We start from the raw sequence: 14,847 nt of genomic DNA, 5'->3' as shown, positions 1-14,847 counted from the left end.
ATATTTTCCTTTTGTTTAGGGTCCCTACAACAACCGAAGCTGCTAATTCAGTATTAAAGCTCTGCAGCGTCAAAGTCTTCTTTCCACTCTTGATTTTTCTGTCTTTTAGAATGAGAGAACTTTTTTTTCTTGCACAAGGCTTGCTGTGTTTTTATTTTTTCATACCATATCCTCCTCGCTCCACCTCCTCCAGTGACGGCTCCCCGAGTGCCTCGTGAGCCAGCTGCAGCTGGTCTCTGAGCCGGCCCAGATCCCGCTCTGCTTTGGCCTTGACAATGCTCAGTTCTGTGTAGATGTCCTTGTACTTATCTGTTGCATATTTCTTGTCCTGTAACACATTGTTTTGCAGTTCAGATAAAGGGCATTCGTGTTATCTCTCACCTACTAATTCATGATTGTCCTCAGTTAAAAGGGCTTTCCAGTGTTATCTAAACAGAAAACTGTACTCTTTGGGCAGCTTGGAGTTCGTCTTTCAAGGAATTGATTTCCTGTTTCAGGTACTGGACCTCGGACTCCTTCACTCTCAGCATCACCTAGAAAAGAAGAGCGAAATGACAAAAGTAGATAAAAAGATGAAGTAAGCCACAAGGCCCTGCACCAAGAGTATCTGCTTTTATTTCAAACCTCACTAGTATAGACTTGATATTATAACTTTCCACATATAAAATATCCACTAACTGAAATATACATTTGATTAAGTATAAATTAATGACAATAATATATTACAGTAGAGATAAAATTCATACATTCAACACTGGTGCCTCCGATGGATGTCTAAAATATGGCATTCAGGGAGACTCCCACATACATGTCTTTGTGAGGAACTTGGGAGGATACTGAAAAATGGATTTCAAGAACCTGCAACTGTATAGTAGATGTTTCACCAACAAATGTTGGGAAAATAAAATTCCCTGAAGGATGGAAAATTCATTTTTTTCCTCTTTAGTTTATAAGAAGGTCATATAACAAAACTGGAAAAATAAGGAAGCACCCACTCTTCAAAAATGAAAAGCTTTAATGAAATATTACCTGTGTATTGAAAGGGCAGTGTTGGAAGACAGCAACAAAAAGAAACAATTTAACAAGATCTGGAGCTCAGTCTAGGAAGCTCTAAGGATCTGATCGCAAATGACTCTGCACCAATAAACTCTAAGGAACCTGTGTAGTATATTTGTCCTGTCTTGTTTATGGTGTTTCTGTGTTTGTGTGAATTTGTGTGTATGTATGTATTTATGTATGCATGTATGCATGTATGTATGTGTCTGTGGGTATGGATCAGGCAAAAGTGTGTGAGTATGTGTCTGTGTGTAATGTGTGTGGGCGGGGATACAATAACTTGTGTGATGACAGCTGTATATGACTGCAGTGTATTTGTTGAAGTACCCAAAACATATTTAGGTCACACAATGTAATTTCTTGAAGAAATAATGATTACGTAACATACTAGTGTACTGTATTTAAAGCCATGCTCACTCAATAAAATAAATAATTACATATATAAAAAAATAAGAGGTCTTTAGGCACATTTTTAGATTTGATTGCTTCGTTTGAGGTGATTTTTTTGCTTGAACCTTACTTCTAACTCGTAGATCTCTTTTCCTTGTATTGTGGCGTTCGTGTCGCCTATGCCATCCTCAGATGTCATGGCGCGCATCTTGGTGATCTCTGCTGCAAGACGGTTGTTCAGCTCCTAAAAATGCAATAAAGAAGAAGCTTGTATAAGTTTAGCATAGTGGCAGGTATGCTTTCATGCACATGGTGTGTGAAAAAAAAGAGTCCAAGAGGACACAAAAAATATTTCAGTGGTGTAGTCTATCGTGACAAAACTTTAACGAACTATTTATCAAATACAGAGTCAAGAGATGTGACAGCAAACTTAACAAATGCTGCAAAAAATGTAGAGGCTGATCGTGTTTCTTTGCCCCGCCCCACTGAGCTGTGCATGATGTGAGAGTGGTTGAGCAACTTTGTCGGAATAATTAAATTTGTCAGTTTTTGCATACCTTATGATATATCGTATCTCATTCTCAAGACACAGCTGATATGAAAGCTCTTCCTTTTCAAACATAAAAGTTCAAACATAATTTCAATGTCCCCAATGATGCGTTCAAGGACCATCGTAAATTCAAAAAGCCAACAGTAATTTCTTTTTCTTTTTTTCTTTTTTTTAACAGTTTTTAGCTTTGATAAGCGGTAGTGTTTGAGTGGGTTTTTTTTTTTTAAAGGAAAACATGCATTCCAAACCTGTTTTCTTAATAAATGAAATAAAATAAAATACGAAATTAAATAAAAAATTTTTTAAAAAATTTAAAAATCTCTCAGTTTTCTATAAAAAGCTCCATATATATATATATATATATATATATATATATATATATATATATATATATATATATATATATATTTAAAAAGAAAGACAAAGAAAACAAGCCTTCTTGCCTTCTAAACCCACAGACCTGCGGGTTTAGAGGGCATGTTTAATACAGCCATTTAACGTTGTATGCCATTCCCCTCAGCCAAAAGTGCATAAAAAAATATTTGACATGCCTGGTGGGCGTACATGAAGGGAAAGACGGAACATGGGGAGAAATGAAGAAACTTTCGTGATGAATAAATAAACAAAAACAATGATATCTAAGACACATATTAAAGCTATGTTATGTCGTCAGCTACAGAAAATAAATTCACCGTTATGTCATACCAATGTCATTTTCAATTATTTTAACTTACTAGTTCCATGACATTTTCAGGTTTTTCAAATATAAATGTTTAAGCTTTTGTCAATGTGGACATACTACACCTTAATAGCTTGACTAAATTCTGCACTATGCAATCATTCTCTAGATTTCACTGAAACCCTGAGCACCAAAGTGTAATTAATTTAGATTTATCAGCGTGGTAATCAATAGAGACAATGCTACATTAATCTACATTACAACACTGAAATATTTGTATACAGCTGTGTTGTGTCTATTAATGATTGTATATTACAGTGTGTGACTGCACCTGGTTGTGTGCGTTGAGCTCCTGGTTCTCTCTCTGACACTGCCTGAGGGCCTGCCTCTCAGCCTCCAGCGCCTGGGCTAGGTGGGCGTTTTCTAGGCACTTCTGGGAATACTGCTCCGACAACACCTCGATCTCCCGCTGGAACGAACACAGCTCCTCCCTGAAAAATAACACAATACCACACTGAGAGAAAATCTAATGCCACCAGTTTGGATTCAGGAGTAAAATGGTGCAAATACAGTGATATGTTCAGGCTCTGGTGGTCGGAACAAAGTCTGGAATGTGGTTAGTGCTGGGCGAAAATCCAACGTCACAGTATTTTTCAATGTTTGATGGTATCGCTGTATTGAAAGTATTTTGTATGATAACAGAGACAAAAACATACAACTAGATTTTCTGACGAGTGTATGACTACAGAATATCCCAGTAAGTGAATTTTTGGTGTTTTAAAAAGATTTATTGTTCATTCTGACTGTAATATTAAAACTGAACTGACATGCAACTATGACTACCACAAAGTTTAAGCAATATAATAATTAAAAAAACAGTATCAAAAATATCACTTCATTTCCATCTGTTGTTTCCATCATTAAATAAAAGTGGAATATTAACAATTTGTATAGTCCTGATGAAATTCATTGACTTTTTTTAAGCACTTGAAGATCCAGTCATCATTGAGGTGCCATGCTATAATGCAATGTTGGCTGAGTTTCTTTTTTAATCACACACAAAAAAAGTTTTTGTCTGTTTTTTAAAGAATTGAGACCAAGAGGTCACATTTTACAATTAAAAATGAACTTTTTACTGGTGGAAAACCTACTTTGTTATAGTGTCACCTCAAACATTTGGCATTTCTGTGCTGCTATGTACTGCTGTCCATGTCACTTTAACCAACAGACTAATGCAACTGAGGAACAGAATTTATGATCAGATGTCCTGGATCAACATCAGCCTGGTTTTAAAGATCATACCACATACTGCATACATCATGCAACACTTACTCGTGCTGTCTGCGAATCTCTTCTATGTCTGCATTTTCTGTGTTGCTGTTGGCCTTGCGAGCCTTGTCCAGCTCCTTCTCCAACTCTGTCCGATGGGCATTCTTCATCGCTTCAATAGCTAAAGTAACAGACAAAAATGCTTTGATATATGCAAAACAAATTTTAAACATTATCATAAAAAATAAAATAATAAACTTTATTTATAGAGCACCTTTCATACAAGAAATGTAGCAAAAAGTGCTTTGCAATAGGGACAATATAAGCACAGAGTGCTTTATTACACCTTGCAAGATCATGCATTCTTTGATTAAGGACCATGAGAGTGTGTGTCCATGACTTTATTTCTGAACGTCCTCATGATTGAGTTGCATGTTGAGGTCACCATTATTTTGGATATATGTAAGCTCTCTGAGGCAAATTGTAATTTGTAACACTGGACTTTATAAATGAGACTGAATTGTATTCCCTTTCAACATGCTCTGTGCTTTCTCAGAAATTTCTTTTTTCAAATCGATCATGTTCAGACGAAAGATATTTCTTTCTGTTAGGTCAAAGGTTATTTGGTCTAGGACAGTGATACTCAATTTATGGCCGGGTCAAATCTGGCCCCTGATAGGGTGTTGGGTGCCCCCCCCAACCATTTTTCAATTTACTATAAGAGTGCATATAAAAGCATTAAAAAAAGAACTTGTTCATTAAAAAAAGTGTCATTGGAGGATCCCATAGCACCACCCAATAGAGGTTCTAGCAAAGCCCCTAAAAATGTCCCGATATCTAAGAAATGTCCCAAAATCCTAGAAATGTCCTTAAATCCTTGAAACATCCTAAAATCCAAGAAATGTCCTAAAATCCTGCAACTGGCCCCTAGCCACCTGTCTTTTTGCAAAAGTGGCCTCCAAGCAAAGCATGTTGAGTATCACTGCTCTAGGATGTTATTTACCAGCGATGGTGGCTGCTGTCTCCTCTGCTAGCAGTCGCTCTTTCTCCTCCTTAAGGTTCTCCAGCTCTCTCTGATGTTTCCTCTGCAGCTCATCTATCACCTTCTGATGGGACTCCTCCATGGCAGCAAAGCCCCTCTCACACGTGGCCTACGAGACAGGAAAACATGGTGCAACTGTAAGTTCATGGGCCAGCGACACATGAGCCAAAAGGTTCTCCTGACCATATAAGCAAGGCAGGAAAAACCTCAGGCCCTACAGCAGCCAGTGCACATCACCACGGTCATTCATTTCCAGCAAATGACTTGCAAGATACAGCCTGTTAGAAATGAGTAAGTTGAGCCTGTGCGAGTACAAAAAGGGTTAAAAGGAACGACAGGATACACTGAAGGAATGCATAGACAATGAGAGAGGAGGGGCGTACAGAACTATATGATGCCATTTCCTATCCACAGCAAAGCATTCACTGATAATGCTTATAAAGTCCTTATTCCAAACTGAGCTCATGTTGTTCATGGTGGCTATAATCCTAATCTGCCTATGGGCCAAATCTTTGATGGAATGTAGGTTTAAGATGATAACCTGATACAATCACAAAGCTGCACGTCTGAGAAACTGCAGTACTGAAGGGCATTTTTACAACCTACTACAACCTTTTGGATGCTATGGAGAAAAGGAGAGAGGACTAATCTTCATCACGCACTTTCATAAAAAGCCATTTCACTGCTATCATAACTACAGTGCAAGTTTCCACAAGAAAGGACTTCAATGGCCTTTCCACAAGCTCAACTAAAAACTTTGTCCTGCTTCCGGCCTCTATTCACTGCCACTAATCTGCAGACTCAGTCAACGGCTGTGCCCTGGCCTGCATTCCCGCCTCTGCCTCTATCTAACTCCAACCAAACAGGGGAAATGAAGGTCCAGTGTGTTTTCACAGGGCTAAAGCCCCCTGAAAGTTTATGCGTAGGAAACCTACTGTGACAGGCTGAAAAGTCTCCCCCACAGAGCAAACATAAACTTCCTGCTCTGACATCACACCGGCACAAACTCTATTTGGAAGCATGTCATTCTATGTATCTTGTGTGTAAATATATCCTGGGTCATGGCAGGGGCATGGACTACTCAGACACAGTAGAGTATTAAGTCAGCTAAGACATAAGCTGGCTATCTGAGTAAGCTGAATATCAAACACGTTGTTTTACAGTCTGCCACAAGGAAAACTCACTTTTCAAGTCACAGCTTAAAAAATGCTGATGTTTGTGTCACAAAGTTACCAATCTGTCTCATTGGGCCAAACTGAAAACTGACAATAAGCCTCCGGGTCAATAATTATTGTGCGAAACTTTGATTTGCTGTTGACATTTTTTTTTTTACTTTATTGTTTAAGTGTTAAGTGGACTTCTCTCCTCTGTCTTATCAACTACAATCTCATTAACATCTAATTGCTAAATTTAAATTAAAGAGTTCAACTAACAAATAAGAAAATAGCCTTTTCTTTAAAGTGTAACTAAATCCCCAAACCACTTTTTCTGTTGAAAAGCAATATATATGGATATTTAGTGTTTTTGATTGATTAAGGTCCATCTCTTGACATTTGAGTGCAAAGCATTAAAATTCTAAATTTTCTGTTGTAAATATGCATAGTGACTGCCCTCCAAAGGTTGAAACATGGCTATTGCAACTGGATTTTACAATTGGCTGATCCTGGTAGCAAGAGCCTGCTTACATCACCAACCCATTGCCGCCGCAACCACCCTCTAACCCACAGACTACTTTGTGTGTGGGGGGGCAGGGAGGTGCTGTGGATCGAGAGGCTGACAGTTGGGTGGCTGGGCATTTCTTAGCCCCCCTCCTAGCCCTGCCCATTTTTGAGACTTTTTTAACATTCCAGGGAGGAGGTATTCAAACCAAAAGTGGGTGGTTTAGTTACTTTTTAAGTCTGGGCCTTCAGTTAGATTCAAGTCTTTGGTAGCAACCCGTGGGCATGGGGCAGAGAGCCACAGACAGACTAAGGAAGTAACAAAGAGACAAGAATACCTGTTGTTTTTGGTCTTTCCATGGGATTTGTTGACAGTATGAAACATATAGAATGACACCAGCTTTATACTTTAAATGCACAAACTGAGATAATAACAAACTCTTCGAAAATCAAGGGAAATTTTACCATGCCTTAAAGAGTTTGTTCACTCAAATCCTAAAAATACATTTTTCGATGTATCCCATGCTGTCTAGCCATGCATGTGCACCACAGAAAAAATACTTTCACCTCCATTGTGTTGGGAAAACCTCCACAAAGAAAACCAAAACTATCTGCTTGGCCAAATACCATTATGGGTAAGTGAGAAAATATGTTTTTTTTAAGTTAGTTTGGCTAACTGTTGATTTTTCATGGTGTGAAATTCATAAGCCTATACTTTTGGATCTGTTCATGGGGTTGTGAGTTACAGTTTTACAAAATACTCAGAGTCAAGCTATTAGCAAGCTTTTCCATGAGCTTTCAACCACCGCTTATTGCCTCCGCCAGCAAATTAAGTTGTTGGCTCAGTTGTCATCGAATTATCTTATATATAACTACTTCTTCTGCGCAGCTATGGCTCAGGAAGCAGAGTGGGTTATCCAATAATCAAAAGATCAGTGGTTGGATCCCCAGCTCCTCCAGTTTGCGTGTCAAAGAATCGAAGGGCAAGATACTTAACCACAAAATGCTCCCGATGGCTGTATCATCCGTGTGAGTGGGTTTAAAACTGAGAAACAGGTAGCACCTAGTAACCTTAGCCAACAATGTTTGAATGTAACAGAATTGTTTAAAACCTTTGAGTGGTCAGAAAAGTAAAAAGGCACTATATATTTTCAATTCTTACCAAATGACCTAAGTTCCATACTTGAGTTGCATTATCACAACTGAGTAAACAACTCCATTTGATGCTGATGACTTAGATGCATATGAGAGCTCTAGAAAAACTTAGTATGTAGATACTGAAAAATACTAAAATTACTCAAAAAATTAATATGTTATGTCCTTATTATTCAGAAAAAGTAGGGATTCAAATTTAACTGTTAGTGGAAACAGCCAAAGGAAAAGAGATCAGACCCATACAATTTAAGATAACAGCCAAAATAATTTCAAAATATAACTGGCTGTTTTGATTGTAAATATTCATAAGTTTAAAGGTGTTAAATGGGTTCAACTCTTTGCCCTTAACAATTAAAATGCTGCATAGCTGAGTCAAAGGGTTAGATCAATTAGCACACTGAACTACGACCAGAGGAACTCATTTCAGAGAGAGGCTGATACGATGTGGTAGTGTAAAAGAATTTCATAGGTTCTATTCAGTGTTTTTATTGGCTATTCCAATCTTTCAGTCACTCAAAGTACTTCAACTTATTGTAATAAATTTCAACAAAATGGGTTCCTCAGTACACGACAACTGCAGCGTCAGTGATCACATAAAACCTAAATAAGGTTAGTTTTCATGCAACACAGAAGAAAAGTGGTTTACAGAACAGAGAGCGAGAGTTGGGTGAGCGAGGTTAGGTAGGGAAACGGGGATCGGGGAAGGAAGGGGGCTCTGGGAATGCCACAAAGGAACACAAGGCATCACAGATGAAGGACGGCAAGGACAAGGAGCGCTTCCACCTTGAGGTTTTCCAGGTCTTTCTCATATTTCAGCCGTAGGGTCGTAATGTCTCCCTGCTCTTCACGTCGTCTCATCTCTTGGGTCATGATGGAGACTTGGCTCAGCAGCTCTTGAATGCACTCTTTCAGAGTGGATGTTTGGGCCAAGGTGTGATGCAGCTGTCTGTCCTCGTCCGTCGAGTTGTTGTCTGGATTTGCAGGACTCATCATGCTTCTCAGCTCTTCCATTTCCCTGTCAAACCTCTCCATGAGGTTTTTCCTCTCCATCTCATGCTTCTTCTTCAGGTTCTCCATGCAATTTGTTAGCGAGTCAATCTCTTTCACATTTTCTTCTGAACGGACACGCAGTGTCTCACCTGCCTTAGCGATTTCCTGCCTCAACATTTCAGCTTCCTGCTCATAGCTGTCTTTGACCTCTCGTAGCTCCTTTTTATGCCTGGCTATCATGTCATCATGCTCAATGTATTTATCCAATGAGTCTATGGGCTCTCCTTCAATCTGGATCAAAGTTTGTGGCCCTGTGGTGGTTTTCAGAGAAGCCTTGAATAGTTGGCTCTCAAGATCTGCCAGTTGGGACTCCAGATCTCTGGCGGCTTCTCTCAATTTAGGACAATTTGGACAATCCAAGCTACCAAACTCAACTTCTGTATGCGTTTGCATTATTTTTTTCTCATGTTGGACATTCAGCCTAGTTATCATATAAGACATGAACGCTTCTTTAAGGGCATCACACAGATACTCAGAGGACTGTTTCTGTTCTCTACCAAAAACAAAGCTTGATAGAGCCAAAGAGACAAGCTGGTCATCTCTGGCTAACTTCACACTGGAAGCAATCTGCTTCAAAACATTTGACTTTGCCTCCAAGGTCTCCGTTAACTCTTTAAGAATCAGAGCATTAGTTTCATCATCAAGCCATTTATACATCGCTGCAAAATCTGGCTCTATCACTACCCCACTCTCAAGTTTTACTTGTGGACCAATCCCACTAATCAAGAGCATCAAGCGCTTCTGTGCCATCATCTGTTGTGCCACACCTCTTTCACAGCTGTGTTGGTTTTCCTCTGGTTGGATTTCGAATGTACCCAACAGCTGGCTCCAAAACTCTCCCTCTATTACCAACCTCATGTCTTTCTGACTCACACAGAGTGGCTCCTCTTTCGAAGAACCAAATAAAGTGCTTTTTAAATCACTGAGCATTTTTTCTACATCAACATCTACCTTTGATAGCATCTCTACAACCTGATCAATTGCCTCAGACCTCATCTCTATCTCTTCTACTACTTGCTTTGTAAGTCCTTTATCATCAACCTGCTTCTCTTCTGCTTCAACACACTCGCTAACTGTCTTTTTAACTTTACCCGTCTTCATTTCTAACTTCTCTCTTAGCATTGTTATTTCACTTTCTGCTTCTTTTAGCTTCTCTCTGACTTTCTCAGATTCCTCATTAAGTGTAATAAGTTCATTGTTCCTGACTTCAAGTTCCAAACAGCGCTGCTCTGTAGACCTAAGATTTGCATCCATCTCAAACAACTTTGATTGTGACGTTTCCAGCAGCTCTTTGAGCTGCTCTTTCTCGGGATGTAACTCCTTGTCCTCACTGTCTGTGTGAAAGCCCAGACCTTTTAGTGTAGCTTCTTTCAAATGCAGCTTCTTCTCAGTGTCTTTTAGGGTGATGCCAAGCTCCTCCAATGTAACCAGAGCTTCATGAAGCCTCAAGGATTTCTCATTCAGCTCCCTCTCGTAATACTCCCTGTCTATTGCATTCGCCTGGTTTTCAGCCAGTTCAGCCTTCAGTCTTTTCAGCTCTTCCATGACCACTTGATGCTGTTTGCCACCCTGCTGGCCAATCAGCTCGGCTTTCAGTCTATCTATTTCCCTGTCAGCTTCAGTCAGCTGGTTCACTATCTCCTGACACCGTTGTTTCAATGCCCCGTTTTCATTAGTTAAAACTTCAACCCTCTGAGAGAGCATCCCAACTGACATCTCGTTTGTCTCGGAATGCTTTTCAATTTCTGAGAGAGGACCATAGGGACTTTTTAGGCTTTCAAACTTCTGTTTCTGAACCTTCCCCACCAAATCCTCCATGGTTAGAAGACGGGTTTCATAGTCACGAATGTTTTCTCCTGCCCTGGCTAAACTCTTTTTTAATATTTCATTTTCTATTTCCTGTTGGTACTTCCAGGTCTCCAAGAGTTTCTGAAGTTGATGTTTCTCTGCTGTCTCTTGATTACAACTATAGAATCTTAACACTTTAGACAGCTCCGTTAAGGACAGAGGTTTATCAGTTATCAAGTCTTCTAGTTCTTGAATTGCTTCCGTGCTGTCCTGGAGCAAAAAGCTAACTGTTTTTTGGACAGGTTCAGGGGGAGGGACCTCCAGAATGGATGGTTTTGGGGATTCAGAGAAATAAGGTTGCTTGATGGGCAGGTGAGAAAGGGAGAGGCCAAGCTGTGCCTGCATATTGCGCTTTTTCAGCTCTTGCAGCTTCAGGAGCTCTTTGGTCTCCAGGTACTTCTTTGTTAAACTCTGTGCTTGAGAACTAACCAGTTCGGGCCTCTTCGTCTGGGGCATCACATCAGCCTCCAGACCCAAAGGGTGCTCCAGCTTGGGAAAGGGGACCAGACAGTTGGTTAACACACAGCAGGGGAGACACAAAGCTTTCTAATAATTTTTCGTTAACTAGTAATCATTTTCCCTCATTCAAAAAGTGACATTACATTAGATTTCCCACATGACAATCCCATATTATGTAAATGTAAACTTACTTAAAACAAATTTAAAATTCCAATAAGTTTTAATGATGTAAATTCAAAGCAAAGGAAATTGATTAAATGGCCAGGGTTAGTTAATCACAACAGAGCATGCATATTAAAGGGTTAAATGTTACTTCATGTGGTAAGTAATGCAATATTAGTTTCAGCTAGATGGTTTACTCAAGGATGGAAGGCATACCAGGTCCTATAAACACATTTCAGGTTCTCGGGTCCAAGCTCATGTCTTACGCCAAAGCAATTCATTCCTGAGCGGAGACAGTCAATAGTACTAACCAACTAAATCTAATGTTCAAATATATTTTCACACGTACTCCATAATGTGCTTTAAGTAAACTCTGTTCTGTTTCTCAAACAAAAACAAAAACACTACATACACTATCATCTAAAAATGACAGCAGTGCCTAACTGTTCCTTAACCCCTAACAAACTGAACCGTCTGTAAGTAATCATTCAGTCTCACAGCCGTGTATCCACCCATACTTCCACACACAAGCGCAGACATTTCTCCAACATTACATAGCTACATACAATGCATCACACGGCTTTATACAACATGTTAAGAGCAAAATATGGGTGGTCTGTATAGCAGTTAATAGAAGATGAGAATCTGACGCCCATGCAAATAATTAGAAAACAAGCCAAGAGGTTATTAATCATACATGTATAGCCAAACATTTTTGCAAATAGAGCTATGGTGCCAGTGACCATGAAGGATATTGTCACTCTAAATTCAATTAAGTGATCAAATGTTTGTAGCCAGTGACTAGAGAGTTGATTAAATGATCAAATATTACCCTGAACATGTAAAATTGATATCAAAAAGTAATTTAAAAATGAATAGACATCTGAATTCTCTAAATCATAGTTTTCCCTCCAAACCTCATGCCCAACTTTTCCATTTTAATTTTCATATTTTGAACTGCATGGTTGTCATGTAACTTAGGAGACAACAATATGTGTGTTGAATTTTGCATTAAAAAGAAAAACAGAGAGGACATTTTTAGTAAAAACATTACTTAAGGTTCTTGTGCATAACTGGGAGGTATCTCTAAAAAACAAAATGAAACTTAGTGTTGTTGTTCCTAGCAGTCTGATGCATTTTTCTCTTTCTTATTTAGAGTGAAATAATCCTCAGAAAGTCACTTGAACAGCCACAAAACTTGAATTCCAAATCAACACCTCACTAAAGCAATTGCTAGCATGAGTTCAGATACAGTAGCGACCTATAACAGAGAGACAGGGAATTAACTAGTAGAGGCCATTGTTGTAAGATCTCGATGTTTTTTTTCATGCAATGAACTCATGCAGAGGCACATATCTGTAGCCACTTTGTTGCTTCAATGTCAGTTTGTTTGATGTTTTCTTACAATAAAATACAACATGCAAAGAATGTTACAAAACGGAGGAGAAAACACTGCTCAATTTAGAATATAGGCATATAATTTACAAAAGGATATCCCACCATAGCAGCTGCAAACTGAATACAGAGACTAACAACTCACCGGAGAGATGTAACCCGTTCGGACATCCTGCTCTCTTTCCAGAGCTGTTCTCAGCTGGAGCTCCAGCTCCTGCTTGTGCTTGTTTGAGTCAAGGAGCTGCTGGTGACAATTCTTCAACTGTGCCTTCAGGTCCTCAATCTGAAGGAGCAGCAGGGAAAAAGATCTACGTTTAGCCATTTCGAAGCTGAACAAGTTTTGATTAAAAGAAAACATTATTTTAAAGTGTCAATTTTTTAAATTGCAGTGGCTGAGATTTTAATCAGCTTATGATTCACACAATTAACAATGAACTCACAACTTGAAAGTATGTTTTTATGATGAGATCCACCAAGAAATTTACTCAGCTGTGGTCAATTAATGCTAATTATATGTAAAAAAAACTATAAAACTGAAAATCATGGTTGATTCCTATTTAATATGTTCTCTGCTGGCTGGTGTTCATGTAGTTTGCCATTAAAAAAAATGTTGGAAGAAGAAACACCACTGTCAGTTTACGTGATTGAAAAAAAAAGGCATAAATGAATTGAATGTATTATTTTTAGGGCTGTCAAACAATTTTTTTTATCGTAATTAATTGCACAATTTAAACATCTAATCTCAATTTAATTTTAACTGCACTTTTAATCACATCTTCAATTCCATTATTTGCATTACAAAAGAGTTCTGAAGTACATATTGATAAATTCTTACAAATATTATAAGATTACAAGATTGTCTCAATTCGGAATCATATGACTACAAAAAACTGCATGGGACTAGCATTAAGTGGGCATGTCTGTAAAGGGGAGACTCATGGGTACCAAGAGAATCTGTTTTAATTGAGATATCTTGAGGTTAAAGGTCAAAGGATCCCTGTGAAAATGGCCGCGCGATTAATGTAATAAAAAAATACATAAAATAAAAAAAATAAAATATTTTTGTTATTATTTTACATTATACAAAATTATATAACCACGTTTAGGAAACATACCCCTTGCTTGTAATTCTCCAGCAGCTGCTCAATCTCCACAGTCTCTCTGGGTTGCACTGTGGTGGCCAGAGGCACCCTCCTTTCCTCCCGTATGGGCGTCTTCTCCACTTGTTGCCAGTGTTGTTCAATCACCTCTTCCACCCTCTGCTGCCTCTCCAAAGATGTTGGACCTAAGGAATCTGTCTGTCCGACTCCCTCTCCACTTTCACAGTCTGTCCTCCCTCCTTCTTTACTGGATGTTTGCTCTGTCGATGAGCTGGTAACAGACTCATACCTTTTCCGCCTCTCTTCTCTTCTCCGACTGCGTTCAAGCTCTCCCAGGTCTGCTTGGAGGCTCTCGGCCTCCTGCGCCCGCTGCTGAGCCAGAGCCTGAGCAATAGGTCTGAACTCTGCCCAGTCGAAGGTCTTAGAGCGACCCTCTCTTCTGCGTTCACGTGCCCGACTCTTTATGACGCCCGAAGTGGATTCTCTCTCCACAGATGAGGTCTCAGAGGAGGGAGAGTCCTGGGTGACATCTGGCCTAACCAGACCCTCCAAGGGAGAGAAGGTGCCATGATCCTCAGTTGAGCTGAAAAGCAGTGAAAAAGGTAGGCGAGTAAGTTTTAGCTTCAAAATGTTCATCATCCATCGTCCACAGACTCTTAACAGTTGATGTTCACTGTGCAGATGTCTGTGGCCATTTTTACACTGAGCTTATGTCCACTGTGGCTCTGTTTATCACTCCATTATCTACACCGTGTCTATTTCTGCTAGAGCAATCTGTGTCTCTTAAACATTAAATTTACACCTATTAATAATTTTTCGACAATTGGAAATTTTAGTATCTTATATTGGCTTTATTAGTTAACATATATTGACATCCAGATGACATCTTTTTCAGCGACGTCACTGCTTATTCCAGCAAGACAATGAGACACGTTCTGCACGTGTAGCAGTCCAGACCCAGTCCACTCTCCCACTGAGAATATAAATAAATTCATTAATATTATTAAAAAATAATATTATAAAGGGCAAAACAG

General features: G+C 39.1%; 1 protein-coding gene across 3 annotated transcripts in view; it reads right to left on the bottom strand.

Moving 5' to 3' along the window:
- The window catches only part of mpripb (myosin phosphatase Rho interacting protein b), a 45,350-nt gene that overhangs the window by 3,801 nt on the left and 26,702 nt on the right, over positions 1–14,847 (bottom strand). For 2 of the 3 annotated variants that reach the window (XM_042507292.2, XM_042507291.2), the window contains exons 14-22: positions 13,829–14,396; positions 12,859–12,996; positions 8,583–11,186; positions 4,948–5,095; positions 4,008–4,125; positions 3,007–3,166; positions 1,577–1,690; positions 447–533; positions 166–328 (exon numbers count right to left, since the gene is read on the bottom strand). In XM_042507292.2, the coding sequence (XP_042363226.2) occupies positions 166–328; positions 447–533; positions 1,577–1,690; positions 3,007–3,166; positions 4,008–4,125; positions 4,948–5,095; positions 8,583–11,186; positions 12,859–12,996; positions 13,829–14,396 (4,100 nt within the window). The remainder of the gene's footprint in view (positions 1–165; positions 329–446; positions 534–1,576; positions 1,691–3,006; positions 3,167–4,007; positions 4,126–4,947; positions 5,096–8,582; positions 11,187–12,858; positions 12,997–13,828; positions 14,397–14,847) is intronic. The other variant, XM_042507294.2, reaches the window with a different exon arrangement.

Source organism: Plectropomus leopardus, chromosome 19 (assembly GCF_026936395.1).
Source record: "Plectropomus leopardus strain MGB_pleo_1.0 chromosome 19, ASM2693639v1, whole genome shotgun sequence".
Lineage (NCBI taxonomy): Eukaryota > Metazoa > Chordata > Actinopteri > Perciformes > Serranidae > Plectropomus > Plectropomus leopardus.
This window is presented reverse-complemented; position numbering and strand designations above follow the sequence as displayed.